This window comes from Streptopelia decaocto, assembly GCF_964273445.1.
Source record: "Streptopelia decaocto genome assembly, chromosome: 24".
In the NCBI taxonomy this organism is placed as follows: Eukaryota; Metazoa; Chordata; class Aves; order Columbiformes; family Columbidae; genus Streptopelia; species Streptopelia decaocto.
Genome location: NC_138679.1, coordinates 3,136,833 through 3,164,532, shown reverse-complemented (window position 1 = coordinate 3,164,532; position 27,700 = coordinate 3,136,833). Strand labels below are relative to the sequence as shown.

Here is a 27,700-nt window from a genome sequence, read left to right as displayed (position 1 = left end):
GTTGCACGGCTTGCCTGTCTGTCTATTTCTATCTAAAGTATGAACAGCTAAATAATTTTAAAAATATAGTGGAAAAGATAAAGCTTTAAGAAGCAGGCGACCTTTTTCTTGATGCCATTTTTGTCCTTAGTGGTGCCATCTGGAAAAAGAAATGGAAATGTGGAAAGAGTTGGGACAAACCAAAACAAGTATTGAAATGTGGTTAAAATAGTGGTTGAAGCTGCTGAATTCTAAACTGTGCTTTGACTCCTCTGGGTAGTTTTCTCTTTAATTAGAAGTGTGCTGGAATTTCTTCCCAGTCGTGCCTCTCAGCGTTCGGTGGTTGTGGAAATGCTTCGACACATCCCGTACCTATTAATTCTGGGGAACAAAACAAATAAATGCGAGAAAGCAAACAGAAAACATGTTTGTCCCCAGTCCAAATATAGTGCAGTTCCAGTTTACATGGGCTGGGTCTAATGACGTTCTAGTCCTGTCTCATTAAATCCTGCCTGTTACTACAGATGTGTTGCTGCTGGTTCCTCCTAGAAGTTGTCTGAGACACACAAAAGTGACGTTTGTTCAAATCTTGCGCTGGCACATAATTTTCCTTCAGAATAGTCTGAAGAAATAAAAGGTAGATCTTCCAAATTTATGTTCTGTAGGGCGCACGTAGCAAGAGAATAAGAAATTGCTATTTGAACTCCCTGCAGCGCTCTGTTAGAACATCGCTCTCCGAACGCAAACCTCCTGGTTTGATTTCTCAAGGGCCTTTGCTGTTGCGTGGCTGATTCCAGTGGGGTAGACCTGAGCTCGGCCGCCCTAACTCCGCTTTCTCCCCATAGATATCGGCACTATCATGAGAGTTGTGGAGCTGTCACCACTGAAAGGGTCTGTGTCTTGGACCGGGAAGCCAGTTTCTTACTACCTGCACACTATCGACCGAACCATAGTGAGTACGGAGACGGCAGCGCTTCTCTGGCTGCTCCGCAATGGACACGCCAACCTCAACCGTGTTCTTGAGAACTGTTTTCTTGCTCATTCGCTCTGTGGGTCTTTAATTCTCCACTTTGCTTTGTGCTGTACAGACCATTTCGTTCTATTGTATTCAAGCAGTAAATCTCAGTTCTAGCTGAATTCTCCATAACAACACTGATGCATTCGCAAGGTTGGGTTTGGTTTTTTAGCAGTTAAAACCTATAGAAAGCTAAACGTTTGTGGAGAAACAGTCTATTCCCACACTGAGATCTTTGCAATATGATAGTAAGACTCTTTTTCCAAGTCTGCTGTAGTCTAATAATTCCTTTGTTAAAGAATACGCTAGAATGCGGATAGTTTAATGGAGTACAAAAGTGAAGCAGCTTCATTGAAAATAACCTGCCGAGGGGAGATACGTGACACAAAGCTCTAAAACAAGGGTGGGCAGTGGTTAAGATGATAGAACCTCGTTGAAGCTCAGATTATGTCCTGCTGCTCAGCCTTCCTGTGTCACCAAAGAGAATGAATGGAAATGGCTTCTTGATGTAGCTTATCAGAAGAAAGCCGGTCTGAATTTCCGCAATTCTGCATTTGTCTTAAAACTAATTTTGTTCTCATGTATTCATCTATAGTGACTTTGACAATGACAATCTTATCTTTCTATTTGCAGCTTGAAAACTATTTTTCTAGTCTCAAAAATCCAAAACTCAGGGTAAGTTTCAGTCGTTTTCTGTAGAAAACTCAGAATAAAAGTACTTCCCTGCCGCCGAGTTCTTAAGCAAATGAAACCTCAACCAGAAGGGCTCTGAGCAAGCTCGTTGGAATTCCCTGTTCTTACTGTCTAATAGAAAATGAAGCTTAAAAGTTGCTGCTTTTGTTTGGTTTTAGTCTCCTCTACAGTCATGGCTGAAGTTGAATTAGGCGACGATTAATGGCTTTGCCATTTTGAGTCGTGAAAGGTTTTCATAGCGATGTAGCGACACATGGAATGTTTGGAATATAGATAAAGCTATTTCGTTATGTATGTATTTTTTAAACCAAAACCTGTAACAGTGTGATCTGGGGGCAGATTAGGAAGGGCAGAAAAAGGGAAGAGGTTGGAGTTGAATCTCTTCTGAGACGCGTAGTTGTGGGCAATGCCGTGCAAAAGGGCGACCTGTGCTTACCTCCCTCTTCCCACTGCGTGCCGCCTGAGGCCGGGGCAGTTTTTCCCTTTGCTGGTAAGAAAACGTTGTTTATTTAATTAGGCATCGTATGATAAGAGCAGTTACACATGGTTCTTGTAGAAGTCTAAGCTGGGACGCACGGGATCTGTGTTAAAAAGTGCTAAATCTATGAGCACATGATTAAATCTTTCACAACGTTTTCCCAGGAGGAACAAGAGGCAGCTAGACGTCGTCAGCAAAGAGAAAACAAGAGCAACACGACGACTCCAACGAAGGTTCAAGAAAACAAGGTGAATATCCTGCATTTTGGTCGAATCAATGTGTTTTTAGCTGTGTGTGAGCTGTATCAGGAATAGCCTGAGCCAGCGTGCAGACTGTGTGTTCTGAACACGTGAACCGACAGAACTGCTGCCGTGGACAAAAATAGGATGGAGTGACTTAACAAAAGCTGCACTTGAATCGTAGCAGCAGTTGTGGACAAAAGGTTCTGCAAGATGGCCGGGGGGCTGGTTGTGCACCCTCGCCTGGCTCCAGCAGCACCCACGGCGCCTTCCCTGGGTCACAACCCGCCCAACGCAGCTCAAAGGCTGCCGGGTCTCTTCTGCAAACACTCATTTCTGTTCTCATTCCGTTGCATAACACTGTTGGAAACACAGTGACTCTTCATGCACTAAAATATAAAGTAGTGGATGTACTTTGACTTTTTAATGAAATTCAGCTGAAGAATGGAGTCAGTACAGGGTGAATAATCAGCTTTTCGTAGACAACAGTTAGAGATTTCCTTTTCTGTAAGAAGTCCAGAGGAGAATGAGCACAACTCCTTGGGTTTTGGGGGCAGCTCCTGTCCCAAGCGAGGCCACTTCACTGGCAGGTTATTTAACTACAGTGCGTCAGTTTCATGAAGTTATTAAACAAAGTTACTAATGCTTGCTTAAAAGAAATGCTGCATACGGAGGTGAAAATCACTAAAGAGCTTTTGGCTTTTAAAAATCTCTTAGGATTCTGGTGCTGAAGAAGAAAAGGCTGCGGCAAATTCTGTTAAAAAGCCATCTCCCTCCAAAGCACGGAAGAAAAAGCTGAGTAAAAAAGGAAGGAAAATGGCAGGTAGGAAACGAGGGCGTCCCAAGAAAATGAACACTGCAAACACAGAGCGCAAGACCAAGAAGAACCAAACCGCACTAGAACTCCTGCATGCTCAGACTGTTTCCCAGACATCTTCATCCTCTCCTCAGGGTGAGTCCAGGGCTGGCACTGGGATCCTCTCCTGCCACCTCAGCCCAATAAGTATCTAAGGCTCTGAATACATGCTTGGAGGTCATTCCGTTTAATTGCTCTGTTTAGTTTGGTTTTGTGTCATAACCAAAGCAAGGCTCCCCTTGAGAAGGTGCTGACTGAATCTGCAGGTGCTTGGCCAGGAGCTGGAGCTGAGCTCTGGCTGGCAACTTGTCCCTCTGCCGTTCCAAGGGTAAATTGTAATGTCCTTCCAAACAACCACTTGCAGTGGGTCGAACTAAGTTACCGGATCTCCCATTGTAAATGATGTGCTTTCCAACAGGAAAGCTGCTGCACTTGCTGGAAACCCGTGGCTTTTCTAAAAGGTTATCTTTGTTTCTGTCTTTAGATGCGTACAAGTCACCTCATAGTCCATATTACCAACTACCTCCTAAAGTGCAACGGCATTCATCTAACCAGCTGCTGGTGACACCCACCCCCCCTGCACTGCAGAAGCTGCTCGGTAAGGCTGGGATGGTCAGGGGAGCCTCTGCTTGGAGGTTTCTAAACCGAAATCCAAGGGCTGCCCATGGCAAATCACTGGGAACCTGTGTATTGAATGGGCGAGGGGGAACAGCGGCTTCCGCACCTTCCTCCGGCTGCCCCGCTTCTGCCAGCATCACCGCAGCCTCTCTGTTCTTGCTGCTGAAGTTGGTGTCCTGCTCTGCATCGTGTTTTTGACATCATTTCAGCTCTCCTTTGGCACAAAAGGAAATAAGCTCGGGCTTAGCAGGAATCCAAAACAACTTTAGACGGAAATGGCTAGTGAGAAATAACTTCATTTGAAATGAAACCATCTTATTCTTAAGTGAAACAGTCTTGGAGAACACCGCGCTGTTTTCTCTGCAGAACTTTACAGCAAAGTGAATGAGATGCTGTCTGAGGTTTTGAGGTCTCAAAGGTGGTGTGGGTGGAAAATATGCAAGAGGTGATTTAAGGAAAAACTTGGAGGGTGTTTTTTTGGGGTCTTGTCATTCTTCCCTGCCCCATCTATTCCTGGCCTATGGCACTGGGCACGAGCTGGGATATTCCTGCATACGGACCAAGGGCATCCACGATGTCCTTCACTCCTGCTCCTTGCTGTGATAGCTCCCACTTGTGACTGATTTACTGCAGAGAAAGAGAGAGAAGAGCAAGTCAGAAGGACATTTCGTGTTGGGGGAGACAGGGGGAGGGAGTGACACTGATCTGGAGTTGAACCTTGCTGCAGAAGCCCATGTACCCTCTGCTCCATGTTTTGGCTGCCTGTGGTTGCAGCAGACGGGGCTTAATCGCGTGGTCAGCTCTGCGATGGGAGGGGTGAGGGCCGGGGAGAACGTTCATTGTGTAACTGGAGACAGAAGGATGGTGGGAAGCAAGAGGAGTTGATGTGGAGGTGAGAGCAGCAAACGCGGCTCGTGGCGCTGGGGGAGCGAGAGCTCTGAGCTCCGCGCTGCTTCGGCTGTTCCAGCCAAATCGCTCTTGTTATTTCTACTTAAAGTGCATTACAAGCCGTTCAGCTCCTCTCTCATCATGCAAACACACCATTAGCACCCAGCCTCGTCGGCTTCCTTTTGGAACGTGTCGCCATGACTTCCGTTGGGGTTCCTGTTATATGTAGCTAATGGGTCTGAGGTTTCAGTTTGCACCGGGAGGGTTTTCAGCCTGCTCTAAATTGATCTTTAATGGCTTGGTCTGACTTACAGTCCAAATAAAAAGTAACAAAGAGCAGAGGGGGGAGAGGTGGCAAGGGAGTAAATAGGAGCATCACATTTTCTCTCACTTGAACTGTATCATCTCCGTATTTATTTTGCAGACTCTTTTAAGATCCAGTACATGCAGTTCATGGCATACATGAAAACTCCTCAGTATAAAGCAAGTCTGCAACAGTTACTGGAGCAGGAAAAGGTGGGTCTCATTTTTAACATTTCTAATTCCTTGGAGCTAAATTTTTGGGTTTTGACATCCTGTTTTCCCACTGTAGGAAACCCTGAATGAATTGAGCACTGTAGCATCAGGATGGCTCATTAAACACCTAACAAATTGAAGCATGGGATTACAAAAAAAACCCCAACAAACTGTCATCACTGACTTAAGAGACTTAATGAAGCATCCTTAGTATTGATAATCTTAATGGGTTAAGATTGCACCGGTAGGCAAAGTGTAAATTTCCCAAGCCGTGGGCTGAAATACATGGAAAGGTGGCGAATCCTGCAGCTGAGGCGTGTGGCCTTTGCTGTGCTATGGAACCATCTCCCCAGCAGAGGGAGGAGATCTACGGGCATAACCGCCTTTTCTTCTTGTATTGCTTTACCTCAGCTATGAATAATTTAATACTTTACAAATTAGTCCTGATGAGAGAGGCTGTGCCTGCTGCTTCTGTGAAGGAGTCTTTCCCCATAGCGGTCGGCAATAATCTTTAACTTGTGGCCACTTCCAGCTTTCGGTGGCCGCTGGGGAAGCTTTGCTTTGGGCAAGTGGCAGCAGAAAGCCGGAGCATCGATTGATGGGATTTTCCATGACAGGAACTCTTTTCAGATGTGGGAGACTAATTGTGTCACCTCGTTCGTTCCATGGCTTGGACAAGCGCACTCTCTGCTGGGTTAAGAACTGGCTGGAGGGCCCAGAGAGTGCTGGGGAATGGGGCTGCACCTCACTAGTGGTGTCCCCAGGGGTCAGTGTTGGGTCCAGTCCTGTTTAACATCTTGATAGATGATTTAGATGAGGGAATTGAGACCATCACCAAGTTGGGAGGGAGTGTGGACCAGGTGGGGATTGGGCTTTTCTCCCAGGCATCCGCAATAGGACAAGGGGCCATGGGCTTCAACTCTGCCAGGGGAAATTGAGGCTGGAGATGAGAAAGCAATTCTGTGCAGAGAGAGTGGTCAGGATTGGAATGGCTGCCCAGGGAGGTGCTGGACTCAGCGGCCCTGGAGGTTTTGAAACTGAGATTGGCCATGGCACTTAGTGCCATGATCTAGTCAATGGACTGGAGTTGGACCAAGGCTTGGACTGGATGAGCTCTGAGGTGTTTTCCAACCCAGTCCATTCTGGGATTCTGTGAGATGCTGTGAGCTGCTAGTTCAGCACGTTACCCTTAGATGGAGCTGTCAGCTGCTCCTGCCTGCGAAGGCTGAAGGAAATGACTGATGTCGAAAGCAGAAATGATATTTTCAGCATCACCTGCAGCAGGGCGTTCGGTGACTCAACTGTTTCCCCGAGCGGTTGGTGTGTGAGACGACAAGCGCCGTGTGCCAGGCCCCGTGGTTTCACACACGTCTGGAACTTGCTGGCGCTGCCGCTTCACTCCGCGATGATTGCAGGAACACCCAGGTGCTTTTTGCCCTGTCCTGCACCTTAGGAGCCACGGCTCCATTTGCAACCATTCCTTCTTGGCCTCAGCAGCAAAACTTGGAGAAATCGCAATCTCCAGAGCCTGGTTTTCTTGCTGCACTCGTCTTCCAGTTGGAAACTGCAGAATCGAGACTCTTTAGCCAGTCCTGTCCTTGCCCTTTGCTGCTCACACAGCGCACGGCCATGAAACGAGTGAGCAAGTGTCTTGTTCAGGAATGTCCTGGACAGGAACCGTGTGCTGGGAGGGTTGGCTGGCCCGCTGCAGTCATTTGGGCAGTACAAGCACAAGTGTTTTGGCTTATTTATGACTTTCTTCCTACCTCCCCCACAGTGTATTTTAATTTACTGCATGTCTCTCATGAGTATTGTGTAGGAAACCTCTGAACTGGGACTCTGGAGATTTAGATTCTGTTCCCAGTTTAGTAACAGATTTCATACAGATAATCATTTCCAGTTCCATTTCTGCTCTGTAGGATGTGGGATAGTTCATGTCTCCCATTGAGCTCAGATTCCCTCCCAACTTGCTATAGAAACCAGGTGTAAACATCATACTAGCATGGGCCATGCTGCGGTTGGTGCTAAAACTCCGTTCTCTTGCTCTTCCCTCCTCCAGGAGAAGAACGCTCAGCTCCTGGGGACAGCACAGCAGTTGTTCACCCACTGCCAGGCACAGAAAGAGGAAATCAAGCGCCTTTTTCAGCAGAAGCTTGATGAGGTAGCCCCGCTCTGGTGGAAGTGGATGCTTGTTAGTCGTCTGCATGCGACCGCTTTTGATAAAAATAAGTAAGACCAGAGCAGTCTCGGGTCTTCAGCCCTGGTTTTGCAGCTGATCACGCTAAGTAATGTGGAATCTGTGACAGTCATGTGGAATTAGGCTGTCAAGACCTTACTGAACGATCTCTTTCCTTCTCGCTCTTCATCTTGTAGTTGGGAGTGAAGGCTCTAACATACAATGACCTGATCCAGGCTCAGAAGGAGATCTCTGCTCACAACCAGCAGCTGAAAGAACAGACAAAACAGCTGGAGAAGGATAACAGCGAACTCAGGAACCAGAGCTTGCAGCTGGTGCGTACGGCGTGTGTCTGAGCAGCGGGGCGATGCTCCGTTCGTGTGAGGAGGGCGGGTTACGATACCCTCTCTGCGGGGTGTTTGCACAAATGGAACGTGATGCAGCTGCGGTGGCTCCTCTGCAGCAGCGCAGGACGCTGGGGCGGGTGCGAGGTGGCGGTGGCCCTGCTGTGTCGCGCTCAGCCCTGCACCCTTGGACACTGACTCTGCATCTCGAGCGCTTTGCACAGTGCGGTTGTCAGAACTTCTGTTTTGTTCATCTCGGTAACTCAGACTGTTGAGGTGGGTGAGGGGAAATCTGGACGTGGAAGTGGTCGGGGAGGCTCAGTGATAGTGCTGGTTTTAGAAAGAACCAGCCCACCTCCTGCCACGTTAGCTGGTGACCACAGGACCCTTTTGGTGGCATTTGGCTTAAGCTGAGAGGAGTTTTCAACGGGCTAAGGAGCTTCTTGCACATGTGCAGCTGAAAGCTGCCTGGCTTTCCGCCCGCGCCCCGGGTGCTGGGAAGCGGTGAACGTTGTCGTCTGATCTGTTTGTCCCGTGTCTGCAGCTGAAGGCGCGCTGTGAAGAGCTGAAGCTGGATTGGTCAACGTTGTCACTGGAGAACTTGCTGAAGGAGAAGCAGGCCTTGAAGAATCAGATTTCTGAGAAACAAAAGCACTGTTTGGAATTGCAGGTAGGGAGCAAGAAACAAATGTAGAGCCACCGACTTGGGGTAGCTCTTGTCCTTTTGCCGGACACCTTGCCATGGGGTGCCTGTTTCCTTCGACAACTGGCAGTATCGAGTTACCCCACGCTGTCTAGAAACATATTTTGTGTTTGCTTTCAAGATCTGAGAGGTGTTTTCTAAGAGTCTCTGAGCCATTCCCATTACTTGTGCCTTTTGGTCTCAAGCTCAGAGCAGCATGTTGAGATTTATTTCTCAAATTATGGGTCAATTGTTCTGCATTGTTCCAGACATGGGGCCACTTTTCCTGAGAAACATATCAAGGCAAAACTCCACAATGTGATAGAGTTGTTAAGTGTGGTCTTTAATCATTTTCTTCCTCTTCGTTTAAAGATCAGCATTGTGGAGCTTGAGAAGAGTCAGAGACAGCAGGAGCTCATGCAGCTGAAATCGTACACGCCGTCTGATGAGTCACTGTCGGTACAGCTACGCAATAAAAACCATCTGAGCCGTGACCCCGAGGCTGAGCACAGCAGGTTCCAGCTGGATCTCGAATGCTCCAAGTTTCCCCTGCCCCACATCAATGGCATGAGCCCCGAACTGTCCATGAACGGCCATGCGACTCCCTACGAAATCCAGAACACTTTCAGCCGTCCCTCCTCCAAGCAGAACACCCCGCAGTACAGCACCTCGCACCTGGACCAGGAGATCGTTCCGTGTACCCCAAACCACAGCAGCAGGCAGAAGGCAGACAAGATGACGAGCTTGTCCTTACCTGATTACACCAGGTTTTCCCCAGCTAAAATAGCACTAAGGAGACACTTGAATCAAGACCATGCAGTCAATGGAAAAGCAACAACTAATGAGATACAGAGGTGAGAGTGGTTATTTCATAGGATGGGAAAGGAGGGGTAACACTGTTGCTTGTTTTTAACACCAGGGGTTGGTTTGGATTGCAAAAGATATTTTTTAAATGGAGTTTTGTGCACTTGTGAAAGTTTCACGTGAGGCAAAGCGGCGGTGACGGCTGATGTGGTGGATAAGGTGGTGCAGTGCATTGAGTTTGGTACAGGAATTCCTTGCAAAAGAGTTATTAGCTTTTGTATCCTAATGATAGCACGTTTCTGTTCCAGAGCTGACCATGTCAAAGAGAATGGCCTTACGTATCCAAGCCCCGGTATTTCAAATGGCATAAAGCTGAGTCCTCAGGAAACTCGGCCCTCTTCCCCAGCGGCCTTACCGATTGCAGGCGAGAAGGTAAGAAACCTGCTTGTCCTCCAGTGCAGAGATGTTACAGCTGGTAGAACAAAGGAAGAGCTGGCCACACTAGGGTTTGCAGGCATGCTCTTTCCTGTGGTCAGCTCGGTATGGCAAATAACACAACATACAGTAGGTGTGGTACAATAAAAAGAAGGTCCTGGCTAGATGCAGGGAATACTGGGCTCATGAGAGATGTGTTTACCTCTGGTTTGCATGTGAACTAATGCAGAAAGACTTCTTTTTGATCCGGTGTCTGTCTACTTGAACTTGAAAAGTAGACTTTCATAGTTAAAAGAATAAAAAATTGTCCACATAATTGGTCCAGTCGTGAATCGTATTGTTGCTCTTGTCAGAGCAAGCGGGTGCCCTCCAGCGAGAGGTTACCATGGAAATATTTCTGGCTACAACATGTTCTGCGTACAGGGGGCTGCAAGGTGAGATGGAGCTTTCACAGAGCTGACACAGATGCTGGGGATGAGCTTGGCTAAGGCGTCCAGTTCCTTCTGCCTGGGCCAGCAGTGCCTTTAATTTACCTGCCTCTGTGCTGTTGGCTGTTGCCGTCCCAGTCGGCTGGTGTTGATAACAAAGCCACTCTATGCACGCCCTGTCTTTGTTATATAGTCATCACTCTTAATCGTGTAATTCTTTAAAAAAAAACAAGATACAAGTGAGCAGGTTACCATTAGTTTAAAACCAATCTTTTCACAAATAGCATGCAGTGAAGACCATGACTTTCTCTTTTGCATCTCCAGGTTTTGAAAGAGAGAACCTCTGTGAGTAATGGAGAAACTATCACCAGCCTACCTATCAGTATTCCTCTGAGCACAGTGCAGCCCAATAAACTCCCTGTTAGTATCCCTCTGGCCAGCGTAGTCCTACCTAGCCGTGTTGAGAAGGTGGTGAGTAAGGGATTGTCAACACTTTCCGTCCCTACTAAAATCCCAGCGGGCAGTAACGGGTGCTGTGCACCGCAATCCTTAGTGGGCTGCTAATCTCGATGCCTGACGCTTTGGGGGAGGCTGCTGTTGGGATGCATCCTCTTGGCTCTTAGTCGTTCTGTAGATTAATTTTTGTTCTCTTTTGTCTGTGGGGTGGGGGACTTTCAGACGGGAAGGGAAGCAAATACATGGCACAAGAGATCCTGGTCTTAAACGTCTTTCTGGGGAAGTGGTGGATTCACCATCCCTGGAGGCATTTAAAAGATGTTTAGACAAGGTTCTTGGGGACATGAGGTAGTGCCAGAGTCAGGTTATGGTTGGACTCGATGATCCTGATGGTCTCTTCCAACCAAAATGATTCTAAGAGGCGCAGATTCTGAGAGTTTGTGGCACTGCAAGCAGAGAATCACACGTGTCAGTTTGTTCTTAGCCTTGACCCAGAGACACGTTCTTCTGCCTTGGCTTGGTCATCTCAGAATCGTCACTCGTTATCACACGTGTGCAGGACGAGCTTCCGTAGCGCCCTGGGGCTGTGACACCTGGTGTGCCAGAGACTGCTCCGAAGCAGCAGAGTAACCGGAGAACCGGGGCCGTGTCTCTGAAAGCCTGAGCAGTCTGCGCCGCTTTCGGTGCCACACGAGTTTAAAGAGCCCAGGCCAGTTTATAGCAAGTGTTTGTCACAAAAGTGTTGCAGTAGAGAACCGAGAGGTGCTTGCTGCTTTCACACGGGAGTTGTGAATTTAGAACGTCTCCACAAACGCCTCCCTCACTGTCCCGTAGGAGGAAAGCTGGAGTTATTTCATAGAATTGAATCCATTATCTTTTTCCAGCTGTAGACTTTCAGTTGTGGCAGAACGACAGTGTTTATTCAGGCTGCCGTTTAACTTGTTTTGCCTGCTGTAGGAAAACATTGCTTGTTGACCAAACCCTCAGAGTACCCGAGAACACAGCTTAATGCATTTGTGTTCGGTTTGGGGTTGTTTAGGGGAACTTCATGTGCCCAGGCTTGGGGATGTGACACAACCATTTGTGAATCAGCAGCCTGAGGGGTTTGTTCTGACTGCAGAGCTGTCCTGGCTCCAAACGCTCTGGGATGATGAGCCTGTTGTCCCTCTACCTTCATGGTATCTGTTGCGTGCTGGATACTGCCGCAGTGTAATTAATCACGGTATTTACGTTTGTCCCACAACATGCCGATCTATGGTTTTTCTCAAAACAAGTAAAACCTGGGACCTTTAGGAAGTTAAACCGCTTTCCTTGATAGATCTACTAATTAATGCATGTGAATTTTGTTTAAACTCTCGACTTCTGAGCGTGCTTCCTGTACTAAAACGCCTGTTTCTCTCCCCCAGAGAAGCACACCTAGCCCAGTTCATCAGAGTAGAGACTCAGCGACACTTGAAAAGCAGATTGGTGCTAGTTCTCATAATGGCGTAAGCAATGCTGCTGGAAACAAGCCTCTGGCTTTGGCTACCTCAGGTAACAGCCTCGTCTCCGCGAAGGTGCTTTGTCTGGTCCGGACAGCACCCCAAGTTCACGCCTCGGAGCTTTCCGAGCACTGCTTGTCAGGTCATTCAGGCAGTAGAGCGCTAGATAAATGTGGGTGATGATGTTTTGGGACAGTATGTGCCTACAGCTTGGCTGCATCCTGGCATAAAGTATTGGTTTGACGTGCTTTCCGTGAACTGCAGCACCGTGCAGTGTAAATAAATAATTGCTTTTGGAAATCCTTCTATGTGGCAAAGCAGCAGAGTGTTGCGTAGCTGTGCTGTGAGCTGATGATCTGCCTTCAAACGTTTTGTTTTACAGGGTGGTGGGCTTTTTTTTAATAGCAAAATGAATTTCTTGATGCAGGTCACAGTGGTGCCTCCTGAGCAGTTGTAAAGGCACAAGTATCCGGGTAGGAAGAAGTGACAAAGGGAAGGGGTAGGGATACGTTTAAGTGCAGATACTCCTCCTGAACTCCCCTGTCTGTTGGAGTTGTCACCTTTAGCTGCTCAGCGTATGGAATCTTGTGGGCCAGGAGCAGTAGGTTCCAGCACACCGAGCTATTCTGCAGCTGATCCCTCAGCAGAGAGCACGTTTGCTCTTAGTTTACAACCTTGAGGGCTTGTGTTGTTTCTTGCATCTGTTTTGCAAAAGAAGGGCTTGGCTGCAGTGTTCTATAAAACCAATTAAGTATTTAAAAAACCCCTTGTAAAACAATAGCATGTTTCCTTCTAGCCCTTTCGTTTAGACAGCCCAGAGACAAGGCCTTACTAGAGCACTAAACCCATTCACGGTGCGCTGTTACAAACACTCAATTCCCTTTCCAAGCTTCCTCCCATGTGGCATTTTTCTGCCAGTTTCTTCGAAGATCCCCTGTCATTCCCTAAGCCACAGCCTTTTGTTTAATCTTGAGAAGGAGCTGGGCTGTACAGGTGACACAGTCCCTTCTTTTTTGGGGAAGGAAACGGACTGAATTTGGCCACATATTTCCTTGACAATAGGAAGGAGCTGAGAGTAGAGGAGCCCTGATTTCAAAAGGCATAATAACTCAAAAAAAACCACTTGAGCTCCATTTAAAAACACAGGCTATCTCCATATATCCCCTGAATTTCCCTCAATTGGCAAAAGAGTAGCGCAAGTCCTTGACCCCGCTGAAGCCGCCGGCACGCAGGGCCGCGTTCTCGGCCCGTGCCTGGCGCAGCCGCGCTGTCCCGCCGGCTGATCCCAGCTCCGCGCAGCCCCAGTCCTCCCAGCGGCCGAGCACCGTGCGCGATCACTCAGCAGGAGCAATGATGTATACTTTCCCTTCCAACAGGTTTTTCTTACTCTTCTGGCTCCGTGGCAGTCAATGGAAATCATACAAACAGCCCAGCCCATCTTAACCATAGTGTTGATCAGGCAGCTCTGGACGACTCTGGGAGTCTGTTTAACTCGGTAGGGTCTCGGAGTTCCACTCCACAACATCCTTTGCTAATGATGCAGTCGAGGAACTCGGGGCAAAACTCCCCTGCTCACCAGCACTCAACAAGCCCCAGGTTAAATGGCACCTCCCAGAGCCTGGTAGGGGTTTTGCAATATGCAGATGCTCAGAAGATGTTTGCCGAAGGAACAAAGGGGGATCTTCAGTCTGATGCAGCGTTTTCAGATCCTGAGAACGAGGCCAAGAGAAGAATCATCTTTACAATCTCTCCTAATACAGGACATGTAAAACAATCCCCTTCCAACAAGCACAGTCCTCTGCCCACGAGCGCTCGGCTGGACTGTGGCCAAGCCCACGCGCAGGACGGGAAGAAGCGAGGCCGGCGGAAGAGATCGTCCACCGGGACCCTCAGCGGGAGCTCCGCCGTCTCCCCGAAACGCAAATCCCTACCTACTGTGTCTGGACTCTTTACGCAACCGTCAGGTTCACCGCTCAATATCAACTCCATGGTAAGGGTGAAAAATAAGAGCTCGAGGAAGAGAAACGGGCCTGGGAAAGCTCTTGGAATTGAAACTCAGCTTCGGCTGTTGTGTTCTCTAGCGTGGTACAGGGCTGGGAGCTGGAACCCTGTGTGGAAATGGCCCCTCTGAGAGGCAAGAGAATTGCTGCAAAGTTGGCAAACTATTTCTGTATAGGTAGAACATCTTCAGAGAGTTCTTTGCTGTCAGAGCATTAAAAATTAAAACTAATCCCTTATGACAAAGAGCTTGTTTCTGCAGCAAAGTTGATTCTTAGGCTGTAGGTTAAATATTTTGGAAATAGTTTAAACTGAGATTGATTAAATAGCATCAGAGTGCCAGAAGCATATGGCATTCTTGCATAATTAAGCCGGCTATACAAGTTGTGTTCATGTGATCCTACAGTGGTAGATTTGGAAAAAAAACAAGTGATTATTTCACGTCTTCATTTCTGTGTTTAAACATGAAATGGAAGAGTGAAAATTAGATAAAAGCTTTCATCCCAGGCTCTAATGCAGGACGGTGGAGTGTAACAACGGCAGTGCTAAACAAGCAGCTGTTGGCATATCCTAAAGCGGGGCAAGCTAAGCCTGCTTTTAATATCCTTAACAAGATGCCTTGTTTCTGAAGAGATCCTCTCATCTGTAACTGCTTTCTTTCCTTCTTGCCCAGGTCAATAACATTAACCAGCCTTTAGAAATAACAGCCATTTCCTCTCCCGAAAACTCCCTGAAGAACTCTCCTGTTCCTTACCAGGACAATGACCAGCCCCCGGTTCTGAAAAAGGAAAAGCCGCTCATTCAGAGCAACGGCGTTCATTACTCTCCTCTGACATCGGACGACGAGCAGGGCTCTGAGGATGAGCACAATAGCAGCAGGTGAATACACGGGCAGAGATTTCAGGATGAGATTTCTGGGAGCGCTGATAACAGCTCTCTAAACCGGAGAGGTGTGTTAAGCCACCTTTGTTCCCTTTGCTCAGGGACCGGTTCCATTATGCCCAACCTCTTATGCGGCTGAAATTGTGAATAGGGGGAAGTATTTAGGCAGCAGTGCTTGAGTGTGGGAAGCTACTCGTGCTGCGTTCGCAAGGCTGCCGGAGCCTTGGCTCCGAAAGATCCGCTGGAGCAATGATTTCTGTGTCCTCCGCTGCTATGTAGGAGATCCAAGGCTGGGTGTCATCTTCAGCTACAAACCTCTCTCCCCTCACTCCCTTCCTGCCCCAGACCCTTGGTGTGTTGCTCTGGAAATCGAGTCCTTGCCACCCTTTGCCTCCCTGTGGGTGCGTTTTGTTTCCCGTTTAAGGTGCTGGAAAAGTAACCACTATAGAAATGTGAAGCAACAGCCTCCTCATTGTGCAAGAAGAGCAGCAATGAAATCCGCTGAGTGTGCACTAATCTTGGCAAAGAGCACAAATTCTAAAATAGCTCCTACTTAAAGTCTGTGGTGGATTTTATTTAATGCCTTTTAAGTTCCGTACAGCTTTCTAGCTGACTTGGCTTTATATGCTCTAGTCAACTGTTAAGACGTGAACGTGTGTAAGACAGGTTGTGAGGGTAAATGTGCAATAAAAGGTCTGTGAGTGCTGTAACCTTTTTATTTTCCCACTAGAATTGAAAGGAAAATTGCAACAATATCATTGGAAAGCAAATCTCCGCAGAAGACTGTTGAAAATGGTAAGTGTGAGGAACGTTCCGGTTTGTCTTGGGATGAGTGTCCGTCACTGAAGTTGTTCTGCAGAAGCAGGTTTTTCTGTGCTGCTGAGCAGAGCTCAGTTGTGCCAGGGCTTTGCTTAATCATCATTAAGACCGGTGGCTGATAATTACAGATTTTGGGGCAGTTCTTTTTGTAGTCGCAGCTCACTAAAGATCCGACCATTTTTTTCACTGACTTGGGGTTTGGGAGCGGATCTGTGCTATGAAGACTGAGGAAAAAGTAGATCAGCCTTCTCAACCTTTTTCAGAGCATTAAACTAAATTTTAAGGACTTTCAGGTGACTTTCTGCCTTTGGATCAGGAATAGAATCACAGACTGATAAAATGTAGGTGTTGAAAGATAAAAGCCCGTTCTTAATGAGCAGATCCAGTGAATTCAGACCACCTGACGACACCAAGTTGGGAGGGAGTGTGGAGCTGTTGGAAGGCAGGAGTGATCCTTCCCCTGTGCTCTGCATTGGGGAGGCCACACCTGGAGTATTGTGGTCAGTTCTGGGCCCCTCAGCTCAGGAAAGAGATTGAAGTGCTGGAGCGGGTCCAGAGAAGAGCAACAAGACTGGGGAAGGGACTGGAACACAAGCCCTATGGGGAGAGGCTGAGGGAGCTGGGCTTGTTTAGTCTGGAGAAGAGGAGGCTTAGAGCTGAGCTCAGCACTCTCTAGAACTACCTGAAGGGCAGTTCTAGCCAGGTGGGGATTGGGCTCTTCTCCCAGGCATCAGCAATAGGACAAGGGGCCATGGGCTTCAACTCTGCCAGGGGAAATTGAGGCTGGAGATGAGAAAGCAATTCTGTGCAGAGAGAGTGGTCAGGATTGGAATGGCTGCCCAGGGAGGTGCTGGACTCAGCGGCCCTGGAGGTTTTGAAACTGAGATTGGCCATGGCACTTAGTGCCATGATCTAGTCAATGGGCTGGAGTTGGACCAAGGCTTGGACTGGATGACCTCTGAGGTCTTTTCCAACCCAGTCCATTCTGATTCTGTGTGATTCTGTAATGCTGCTTTTTGACATCTATACATTTCTTTCCAAACCAGGCAGCAGCTTATCTGGGAGGAAACAAGCACAAAGCAACGAGAACATGAACAGCAGTAAATGGAAATCTACTTTTTCACCGATATCAGACATCAACCTGACCAAAACCACAGACAGCCCCTTGCAGGCGGTTTCGTCCCTGAGCCAGAACTCGCTGTTTGCCTTCAGAGCGTCCTCCGAGGACGGGCTCGCCATGGACGCCAAGATCGCGGCACACGCGCGGAAAAGCGTTGCCGTGCCCTCGGCCGGGACAGACGGACTCAGCCCCGGGACAAACTCCACTAACGGCTTCGCGTACAATGGTGGGCTCTCGGCTGACATTGGTTTACACAGCTTTATCGATGGTGCTTCTCTTCCTCATAAAGCTTCGGATGTGACGGCTTCCAACTGCTCCCTGAGTTTCCAGTCACAGCGAAGCAAAGACGTGGGGGTGTCAGAAACTAATCCTTTTCTGAACAAGAGGCAACTCGAAGGCCTCAGCGGCATGAAAGGAGAAGACTTAAACCGCTCGGGGGTCAAAGGCAAAGAGATGAGCGAAATAAGCATTCGTACCGGGGGTTCTTCAGAAAAAAACTCTTTGCAGCATAACGGAAAGGTCGGCAAAGGAAGGGACCGAGATGTGGAGTTTAAAAATGGCCACAACCTTTTCATTTCTGCTGCTGTTTCGTCTGGTGGCCTTCTGAATGGGAAAAGCCTTTCGACTGCTGTTTCATCAGCAGGCAACCCAGCATCTTCTGTGCAGACGCACCATCCTTTCCTGAACACTTTGACCACTGGATCGCAGTTCCCCCTCGGCCCCATGGCCTTGCAAGCAAACCTCAACTCGGTGACAAATTCCTCAGTATTGCAGTCCTTATTTAATTCCATGCCAGCTGCTGCCAGTCTGGTCCACGTGTCATCGGCTGCAACCAGACTGACTAATTCTCACACTATGGGGAACTTCTCTCCCGGGGTTACAGGTGGAACAGTTGGAGGTAGGCAGAACTCTTTCTCTGGTATAAGACAGGGCCTAAAGGAGAGTCTGACGCTGCCTCTCCAGGGCTGAGACCCTTGCGTTTCTAAGGATGTGAAGCAGATCTGTCCGTAACCAGGCTCCTCTGTCTCTCGGGTATGCTAGGATGAGTTCAGTCTAATCTCATGAGCTTTGTCTACTAGATGAGCTTCTTGTACCTCCTTAATGAAAGAATACACACTCAGACTTTGTGATTTCATACTGTATGCTTGTTCAGATGTTGCTGTGTTGGAACCCACTTAGGTCTGTCTGAAAGCAGGTAAAAGATTGAACTTGTCATGATACCAAGTTAAGGATCTTTAAGTTGTCAACTTGAGTAAAGGTTGAGATTAGGCCTTGAATGGATTTAGCATGATCCAGGAAGAGCAAAACATCAGTGTCTCTCCAGAGGAGAGGGTGGTGGGGACTGTGTGGCTCTTGAAAGGACACGAAGCGCGTTTTTTGGCCAGGAAGGGCAGTGCCATGTGCACCTTGCGCTTCTGGGATTCCGCACAGGCTTGGCTCCTGTGGCCCAGACCACAGACAAGCTGGCAGGACTGGAAGATAGTCTGAACCTGCCCTTACTAAGTGTCCAAGGCAGTTTTTCTTACCTGTCCATAATCATTCAGGCACCATGTCGGGAAATCCTAACTCTCCCATCTCTCAGCACGTAGATTTGCTGCAGGTCCAGCCTCCCCTCTGCTGCCCTGTAAGCGGGAAAGCAGGAGGGCGGGGAGGGAAGAGCAGCAGTTTGTGTCTTCAGATAAACAGCTCTAGGGACCACGTAATCCCGTCACAAGTCTACCCGCGTGGTGTAGAACTGGCAGGTCTTGGGTCTGACCATTTTACCTCGTGGCGTTTAGAGGTTGGCAGTAGGAAAGGTAAGTTAAATCTTTCGTACCTCCTGGCCTGCACCATTATCTCTCATTGCTTGCTGCCTTCTCATGCTGCATATTTTTGTATGGGGCTGTAACTATTATAATTTTGCTTTTTTTCTTTTTGGTTTGTTTCTCTTGTCACTTGAGACTGTACAAAGCCCATCTGTTGAAGCTGAGTTTTTCTCTCCTGTTTGCAGGTATTTTTAACCATGCGGTGCCTTCTGCCTCCTCTCCTCATCAATTCGGAGCCAGTTTCAGCAGCAGTGCTGTCTCTAGCAGCACCGTGCTAAGCTTAAACCCTCTGCAGGCTGTTGCCAGCACCTCATCCTCATCCTTCCCACCCCATTCCTCTAATTTAGTAACATCTAGTGAGACTAGATCTGCTCAGCACCTCAACAGAGCGCCAGTGCAATCTGTTTTCCATCCCCCCCCGCCCCCTCCTAACGTTTCCTTGCCCCCACCTCCTCCATTACTCGCTTCTAACCCCGAGCCCGCGCTTCTGCAGACCCTGCCGGCCGTCCCGCCCGCCGAAACCTTCTTGCCATCCTCTTCTGCTGCTTCTGTCCAACCTGCTAACGCTTCTTTGTCTCTTAAGCTTGCTTCTCTCCAGCACAAACCCTCCCGCCCCTCCTTTACCGTCCACCACCCGCCCCTGCCGCGGCTGGCGCTGGCCCCGTCCGCGCCCGTCATCGCGCAGCCCGACGCCGCTGCCACCTCCGCTATGTGGGTGACACTTGGCATGCAGTCTCCTTATGCTTCGCACCTTTCTGGGGTTAAGCCACGATAAAGAGCTTGCTTAGCTAACAGTTCTTATTTTGTAAGGTAAGGCTAGAGAAAAAAACAAAGAGGAGTTTTGTACGAGATGCTGAATGTTGCTTCTTCCTTTTCAGAGATAGGTTGGGGATGGGCTCTGTGAAATAGAGAAACCTCTAAAATGTGGGGAGCGAATAATCTGATGGCAGAGGATGCAGAGTCTTGCCGCTCTCTGTGCTGGGAGTCAGGATTTCTCGACACGGGGTGCTGGCAGTGGTGACTGTCTCGGCTGATTTTAGGCTTCTGTTCAGGTCGGGATCACTTCACGAAAAGGTGTATTTCTGAAGATCAGTGATCAGGAGGAAATGTCTATTTTTAAGCGTGGTTTTATAGACTTACTGGAAGTGGTTTTGCCGACTTTTATCCCCCTCCCCTCTCGCCCTCCGACACTGACTGTTGCATCTCCACAAGCCCGCGTAGCGTTAGGATGCGTGACGGTGCTTCCTTGTGACTGTACGTGGCAACGTCCTGCTCGTTTTCACCCTCAGCCAACGGCCGCTGCTCTAAATAACCATCAGGTTAAAAAGCTCTAGGTTACGAGCTGCAGCTTTGTCCCGGAGAGCGAACGCGCTGGTCTCTTATTGCAGATAACGTGCCCCGTGCATCACTGGAAAACACCCTGCAGGTAGCACAGGGCGCTGTGGTTTATCCGGGTTTATACCGCAGCTCTGTTGACTCGCCCGCCAGGACCACTGTGTCCGAGCTCCCCGGCCATCGCTGGCGTTTCCTGGGGATGCTGCCCGAGAACACAGGGAGCCCCAGGGCTGAGCTGTGCTCTGGGGCCGTGGCTTTCCAGAAACTGCGCAGTTTTTACTCAAGCAAGTATTTAAATGCCTTGAGAGCAACTCCAGAATAAAGCGTTTACCACAGGGTATTGTTGTTAATGAAAATACTCTGTGGCATCCTGATGTAACAAACTTGTGCTTGCAAAGCTTAAATCAGCATGTTAGGCCCCAGAGCTTGCTCCGTGCTTTCCTTGTAGGTCTTTGATGTTGTTACTGTTCACCGCTACCAAAGCTACGTACGATATGTGGTTGAATGCTCTTTGCCACTTATAAAACGTATAACTCAATTACAATATACCTGAGAGATTCTTTTGACTGTGCATTGTGTATAGTGTCTTCATCAACAAATTGTTCCAAAGACACGAACACAAAATCCTTGTTAGGCTTTTGTGAGGCACGTAAGTATGGCCTGTGCGAGCCAGCGGGGCCGAGGACGAGCTCCGAGTAACGTGGTGTCTGCTGGTGCCCAGGGACAGTGCGACGTGGTCGTAGAATAGGAATCAGATGGGGGAGGAGGATATGTGGACATTAGGTTCATCACCTTGTCCCCAGGGAGGTGTCACAGCCTGACAATATTCCAGAAGCATTTGGACAAGACCCCCAGACACACAATGTGAATTTTGGGGTTGTCCTGTGCAGGGACAGGAGTTGGACTCGATAACCCGTGTGGGTCCGTCCAACTCGGGACGTTCTATGGAGGGACAAGGGGGTTTGGATGTGGTCCCTGCCGCAAAGAGGCAAGGCACAAAGGTGACGCATGGAGAACAGTAGCTGGGTGACCAAACTGGGTTGTGGGGCAGAAATAATTCTCCCAGGAGATGGTTTGTGACAGGTGGACCATAGATATGGTCCCTCTCCGTGTGACCTTTGGACACAGGTCCCATATTTGAGCAGTTTCAATGACTTTGGCGTGAATACGTGTGCTCAGAGTCCTTGATGAACTGAGGCTGAAATCGGGAATGCCGGGCTATAATAATCTTCTTTGCTTCTCATCATGTAATAAAAAACTCCAAGCAGATTAGCGTGTGCTAGAAAAAGGTTGCAGGACAGAGTTCCATACGGTGACACTGGCAGAAAGCGTTAAAAGCTGCGACAGGGAGGGGAGGTGTCACTTTGTCACCTTTCTGTCTTATGGCGGTTGGGTCGAGAGCTGCCCCGCGAGCAACGGGAGCGATGTAGAAACGTCTGACGCATCTAACGCGCCGCGGGTTTTTGTCTCTTGATTTAGATGAGTCTCTTCCTCTCCCGTTGTGCAGGTAACTAGGATTTCTACCTCAGCCCAACGTGACCTATGCAAGGACAACGTGGACCAACTTCACTCGGCTTCCACTGAAAGGTGCTCACCTGGCCTGTGCAGGGGTTTCTACTCTCTTACTACTGGACAAAATATAACCATAAAAGACCTAAACAACAGAGAAAAGAATATTTACTGTGAATCTGAGTTAAAAAAGAAAAAAAAAAAAGAAAAAAAAAAAGGCAAAAGAAACGCTTAAAGCTCCAGTTTGTATTGTTGATAGTTTAGATAAAGTATTTATCTTTTTTTAAAGTGAAAACAATTTTGACTTATTTTATTCCACCTAGAGTCATAAAATACGACTTCTTATGAAATTCTCTGGATAATAAAGGACTGGCACACCAGCAGAGATGTAAAGAGCCTCCTCTCGGTGCTATTTCATCTGTCAGAACTGTGCCTCTCGTTTGAACCCTTGGTGCTGAACTCGGAGGGCTGACCAACGCCAAACCCGCTTCTCAGAAAGCTCTGCAGTTTATTTATTCCACTTACTCTGTTCATATACCAAAACCCGCTTGGTTTGCGGCAGCGCGAGCTGCGGAGAAAAGCACTTTCCTCTCCGATGTTGCGTTTTAATCGGAGCCGAGCCAGGTGCTCTGTTAACTGGGTGGTTTTTAATTGCGCTCGTTCCTAACGAGAGCTCAGAACTCCCCTCTGGGGCGGCCGCTCAACCCCCGGGGCGGCCCAGCTGAGCTCAGCCCACGTGGGCACAGCTTAAACAGCAGCAATTCAAGTCCTGTCCCGTTCAAACTACTTCCCTGGGCCATTTGCGCTTGCTGGTGGCACTGGAGTCACTGTGAATGCTGGTGGCTGGTCTGGTAACTTGTTTTTGGGGTGCCGTTGGCATATGAACAGGGTGGTTAATCACTGGTGTTGGTCAGGCCCTCCCACCCTGCGCTGGGACGCCTGAACGTTGTTTCTGTACCGGGGCAGGCTGCAGATTTTCTCACCTTGTTGTTTTGGGTTCTTTTTGTTCCAAGTACAATGTATTTTGTTAGTAGGGTTTTGATACTTGACTCAGAAATGGCTTAGCCGTGCGCATTTATTGACAAAGTGCATTTTCGCTTTTGTATTTCTTTGCTTTACGTAGGTCTAAACGGTAGTTCACAAAAACACGGCGGTCTAGCTCACCGCGCTGCCGCAACCCGCTGCAGTGGCTCGTGTTGTGACTTGTGTGTGTACAGAAAGCGCCGCGCCGAGCAGCGGCTGTATTTTATAGAGATGTGATGAAAAGCTATAAATTTCATATACTTTATTTCATTTATTTTTAGATTGTACAATGCACAGTAAACTTGTAAAAAAAAAGAAAAACTTATTTATTCGAGTGCACAAAGTGAGGAGAAGGATGATCCATTAAGTAGAAATCACGCTGGTCTGTAGCTCAGACCGGCCCAAGCACCAAGAAACTAAACTACAGTTAAAGAAGGGGGATTGCAACAGCAGAATGACTAGAAATAAACCCATTTATGCTTTGGGAAACATCAGCCCGGTGCTCGGAGCAGCAGCACTGGCTGCGTCAGAGGCTCCCGCTGCCCTTGGGCTCGTTAGTTCTCCCTAATGAGCGTCCCCGTGTCCCCACTCACAAAAGCCGGGAGTTCCTGGGTCTGGAGCAGGTGAACCCTCCCGGTCTCCCGGCCCTTTCCTCCCACCCCTGGCGATCTCGGTGGAGATTTAGGGCAAAGCGTGGTTGTGGCGTTGATTCCCTTTGCGCGCAGAAGCTGTCGAGCTGACTTTGGTTTCTCATTCGCTGGAAAGGGAAGGGATTGGCAGCCCTGGAGATGGGGACGGTTTGCGCCTGCGAGAGGCTCTGCCGGCGCTGCTCTTGCTGAGAGAGAACCTGGAAAAGGGCAGAATAGAAGAAAATGCTCCGAGGGTGATAGCTGAGAAACATCCAGTAGCTTCTAGTAGAAGCCGTGCACAGTGTATGTCCTGGAATCCAGGAGGACAATGTAACCCAGATGTTTTGCAGCTGGGAGTTGGGCAGGTCCTGGGTAACCGGAGTTTTGTCCTTCCCAGCCGAAGCGGAACGGGCCCGAGCAACCGCGGGACGGGCGGCAGCCTTCGTTACATCTCCCCCTGTAATTTATATCCCTGATGACATGAGGAAATGCAAGTAGAAGCTTCTAATCGCTCTGCTTTTCGCAGCTCCTCTGGAAAGGGACAGTGCTCCCTGGACACCTTGTGCCTCCCTCCATCGCAAACCGTGGCGACATCCCGCAGGACCAGCGGGACCGAGCCGCTCTCACCGGTGTGTGTGGGGAGGGTCCGGAGATGGAGAAGGAACCGAATTGACGTGGTTTGGCCCCAGGTTCAGAGCATTTTGGGAATCGGTGCGTGGGGAGCAAGACGCAACTGTCAGACGTGGTTTACTGGTGGACGTCGCGATGTTGGGTTTGTGGTGGGACTCCATGATCCTAAAGGTCTTTCACAGCCTAAAGGATTTTATGAGACTTTGGAGCAAAGAGCCCAGGCAAGGAGTTTGTCCTCGGTGCGCGGTGGAAAAGCAAGACCCCCCTGACACCCCTCGGAGACCCCTCTGAGACTCCTTGGAGACCCCCCTCATCCCCTGCGGCACCTTTGGGGTCGGTTTCCAGCACTGCCCGTTGCGCTATCGAGATGTTGTCAACTACGCGGGATTTTGAGCCTGTGACGCTCCAGCTGTCACCGGGGAGGCCAAAGGAAACCAGACACTGACCCAGGAGTAGAGGTGTAGTTGGGACACACCTGGAAGCGTTGGAAGCTGCTGAGCGTCTGCTCCGGCGCCGGTGGATCCCGCTCAGAGGAGCTTCAAGGGGCCTGAGAGCACAGTTGGGTGAGCGCAGGTCTTGGACCAACGTCTTCAGAGATGTTGCTGCCAAGAGATTGGTGGTGGTGTGTCCCTAATTGTTGTTGCTTTGTGAGAATCTCGGGCGGGTTCAACTTGTTTCTCCTCTGCCTGCGGAACGAGGGGAGCGTTCTCCGTGCTGTAGGAAAAGCTCTTTGAGATGTTGAGATGCCATCTGTATGGCGACAAGAATAACACCCTCGTGACCCCGCTGTCTGAAACCTGTTTTCAATAATTGGAGCAACTCTGGAGTGATCAAAGCCAAGCAGCCAGTTCCAAGAAAGAATTCCTTCTGCGTGACCACATCCTGCCGCTGCGCTCGGCTGCTCCGCTGCCAGCGAGGGCTCGTCGGGAGGGAAACGGAGCACGGGCACGGCCAAAGCCAAGGAACCTCCCGAGCCTTGCGCCGAGTGAAACCTGCGCCCGCCGCTCAGTGTCGGCCTTGGAACGCGCCTCGTGGATTCTTCCTTTTGTGGTGATTTGTTACCTCCGGGTTGCGCTTGCCAGGGTCGATCGCCGACGCCCACCGTGCTCCGAGCTGCCGCTCCAATGGCACTGAATTCAGACGCCCATTAGTCATTCAGCAGCGATTCCTCCGTTAGCCGAGGGTGTCTGGGCCGCTCCGCAGGCAGGTTTCTCTGCTTTGTTTGCGTGGCCGAGGGAAAACGTCGCTGGAGGGCGGAGGGTTGGGCTGGTGGAGGTTTGGGCCGGCGTGGCTGGTGTTACAGGGAAGCCGAGCGGCCCCTGCGTCGCCTCTTTTGGTGCGAACGCGGCTGTTTCGTTTGGGAAGGTGAGGATCACGATGGGGAAGTGTCCTCACCCCTCTTGGCTCAAGTGGTGGATACAACAGGATACAACGGGAGAGCGACGAAGGGGAAGCTGCCAACACCGGGGCCCGCAGCACATCCCGGATGTACCTGAGGTTCAGAGACACGGCCCTGGCTTCGAGTTTCTCCTAATAGCAGGAACTCAGGTCTTCTTGGCCAAACATTGAAATGGTTTCTTCTGTTCCATTCCCTGTCCTGCCTTCCTCGCAGCAACAGCCGCTCGATCTTGTCTTTCCAACCCCAGGGCTGGACGCCCCTCGCCCTGAAACTCCCCCAGCTGTTCCTCACACGCTCGCTTAATCTCAAGTCAAAGCGTTGAGTTGCTCCTTTCTTTCTTTAGCCAAACTTAATACCCGAGCACGACGCTTCTTCAGCAGAAATCTGCTGAGCAGGAGGGGACGCGTGCGCTTCGATTCTCGCCTGGGTTGTGTATTTACAAAGCAGCAGCGGGACGTCCCAGCAGAGCCGGCTCTGCCGCGGGGTCTCTTTGGTTTTTGGGGGACAGTCCCAGCACACGTGTCCATCTCCTCGACTTCGTTCTGAGGCCCCAGCTCTTTGTGGCGCTCAGACCCGTGTCCCCGCGGTGCTCCAGGATGTCCCCTGGGGGGGCTGTGTGGCCGTGTCCTGCTGTCCCCTCCCTGTTCCCAGAGCTGGGAGCGTTTCCTGCAGCCCAACCGGCTCAAGCGCTTGAGGTTGGTGCTCATCACCTTGGGGTTGGTGCTCATCACCTTGAGGTTGGTGCTCATCACCTTGGGGTTGGTGCTCATCACCTCCAATCATTAACAACACAACTAATTCCATCACCACAACCCGGGTGCTGCTCAAAGAGCCGCTCATGGGGATTTGGGAATCTTGATTAATGCTGGAGCCGACACCAGGAAGTTTTGGTTGATAAATCTGTGTTGAGATCGGTCCTTGTCACGCAGGGTATGGGAACCCGACCGTTATTGATGTATTATTGGTTTCTCGGAGGGAGTTATCCCAGCTCACACCATCTCGAAAAGTTCTGCTTTGTGTTGTTTTGCCTGAGCCAAAAACATAAAGAGGATGGAGAGCTCCAAGCGCCGATTCCTCTCGTCGTGGGGTGGGCTGCAAATAATGGCATTTAAATAACCCTTTGGGGAGGAGGAACTAGACGGTGTTTTTGTGAACTATCCTTGCAGCACTGAGGAAAACATGGCAAGAATTGGGCTTTTCGGGGAGCGGATTCCCGGTTTTTAAAATGTTGTTGTGCCGTATTTTATTTATCCTTATGCGTTATATAAGTATCTATTTAGACTGAATATTTCAATAGAAATGCTATTGTGAACTTCAGGGCTTAAACTCGAGACAAAAAAACAAATGGGAAATACTTCTCCGGTCTATTTGCTGCTCGCAACCCTCTTTCTGAAGAGGTTTCTGAAGGTCTTTATAGTTGAAACTCAAACTCAAATCTGAAAATTCCAAGTTTTTACGATGCAAACCCTGAAGTTCTCAAGTTTGTGATGCTTTGGTTGGTTTTTTTTGAGGTACATCTGTTGGCTTTTCTGGTGCAAACGGTTTGGAAGAGGTTTGTGTCTGGAGTTGCTGAGGAAGGGTGGATGGGGTGATCATCCCGTTGGCTTTGTGAACCTGTTCATCATTAAGTGCTGGATTTCCAATGAACCCCAGGTTTTAGGTCTGGTGTGAGTTGTGGGGCGGATGGGACGGGACACGGGGCGGTCGCTGTTGCTCAGGAATCGATTCGTAAACTTTTAACTACTAATAAAAATCCATTTGGCAATGGATTTTTTTTTAAAACAACCCATTTTCTTAGGGCAGTGATATGGGATGTTTCCTAGTGAATAGGTATTAGTTTATATAATTTAGCCTATTAAACTGAATTATTTAAAATTCAAACTCCCCCTAATTTATCTTTTTGTTTTTATACTGGTAAGTTGTCCCGTCATTCCTTTTATTCTTCCATAGAAGTAGCGTGAATTCTTCTGGTGTGTATATATGTACGTATAATATATATATTTCCATCCTGCCTTTCTAATTCTCCACAATGTAAGAGTTAGGGTTGGGTTGTTTTGTTTTCCTCCCTTCCCTCCACTTAATTTCTTGTGTCTTTACCTTGATTTGTAATTGAAACGATGCTTTGAAGTTTTGTCTTTATATTAAAGTGTCTGTATTTTAATACACCGACCTGGTGTGGAGTTTCACTGAGCAGCAGCCGCTGGCGCTCGGGCCGGTTCGGGGTCCCGGTGACATTACGGACCCCCCGGTGCCGGCTCCTGTTCACCGGTGGAAAACTGCCCCCAGTTTGAACAGGGGATGTGACAGCTGCCAATTTGCTGTAGGATTCGTGCAGGGACCTGGGGGTTCAGCTGGAGAACAGGAGCTGAGGGGAGACCTTCTGATCTCTGAACTGCCTGAAAGGAGCTTGGAGCCAGGGGGGTCGGGCTCTGCTCCCCAGGAACAAGCGCCAGGAGCAGAGGA

The 27,700-nt window shown here is 49.1% G+C and overlaps 1 protein-coding gene across 7 annotated transcripts in view; it reads left to right on the top strand.

Annotated features, from left to right (window-relative positions):
* The window catches only part of DOT1L (DOT1 like histone lysine methyltransferase), a 64,542-nt gene extending 37,139 nt beyond the window's left edge, over positions 1 to 27,403 (top strand). For 4 of the 7 annotated variants that reach the window (XM_082072276.1, XM_082072277.1, XM_082072280.1 and 1 more), the window contains exons 11-29: positions 825 to 931; positions 1,628 to 1,669; positions 2,330 to 2,413; positions 3,122 to 3,356; positions 3,745 to 3,858; positions 5,191 to 5,282; positions 7,342 to 7,443; positions 7,656 to 7,793; positions 8,347 to 8,472; positions 8,857 to 9,338; positions 9,597 to 9,720; positions 10,476 to 10,622; positions 12,014 to 12,140; positions 13,465 to 14,078; positions 14,760 to 14,965; positions 15,699 to 15,763; positions 16,834 to 17,805; positions 18,898 to 19,522; positions 21,555 to 27,403. In XM_082072276.1, the coding sequence (XP_081928402.1) occupies positions 825 to 931; positions 1,628 to 1,669; positions 2,330 to 2,413; positions 3,122 to 3,356; positions 3,745 to 3,858; positions 5,191 to 5,282; positions 7,342 to 7,443; positions 7,656 to 7,793; positions 8,347 to 8,472; positions 8,857 to 9,338; positions 9,597 to 9,720; positions 10,476 to 10,622; positions 12,014 to 12,140; positions 13,465 to 14,078; positions 14,760 to 14,965; positions 15,699 to 15,763; positions 16,834 to 17,805; positions 18,898 to 19,487 (4,367 nt within the window). In that variant the 3' untranslated portion in view covers positions 19,488 to 19,522; positions 21,555 to 27,403. The remainder of the gene's footprint in view (positions 1 to 824; positions 932 to 1,627; positions 1,670 to 2,329; positions 2,414 to 3,121; positions 3,357 to 3,744; positions 3,859 to 5,190; positions 5,283 to 7,341; positions 7,444 to 7,655; positions 7,794 to 8,346; positions 8,473 to 8,856; positions 9,339 to 9,596; positions 9,721 to 10,475; positions 10,623 to 12,013; positions 12,141 to 13,464; positions 14,079 to 14,759; positions 14,966 to 15,698; positions 15,764 to 16,833; positions 17,806 to 18,897; positions 19,523 to 21,554) is intronic. The other 3 variants (XM_082072279.1, XM_082072281.1, XM_082072282.1) reach the window with 3 other exon arrangements.
* Positions 27,404 to 27,700: the final 297 nt, after the last annotated feature.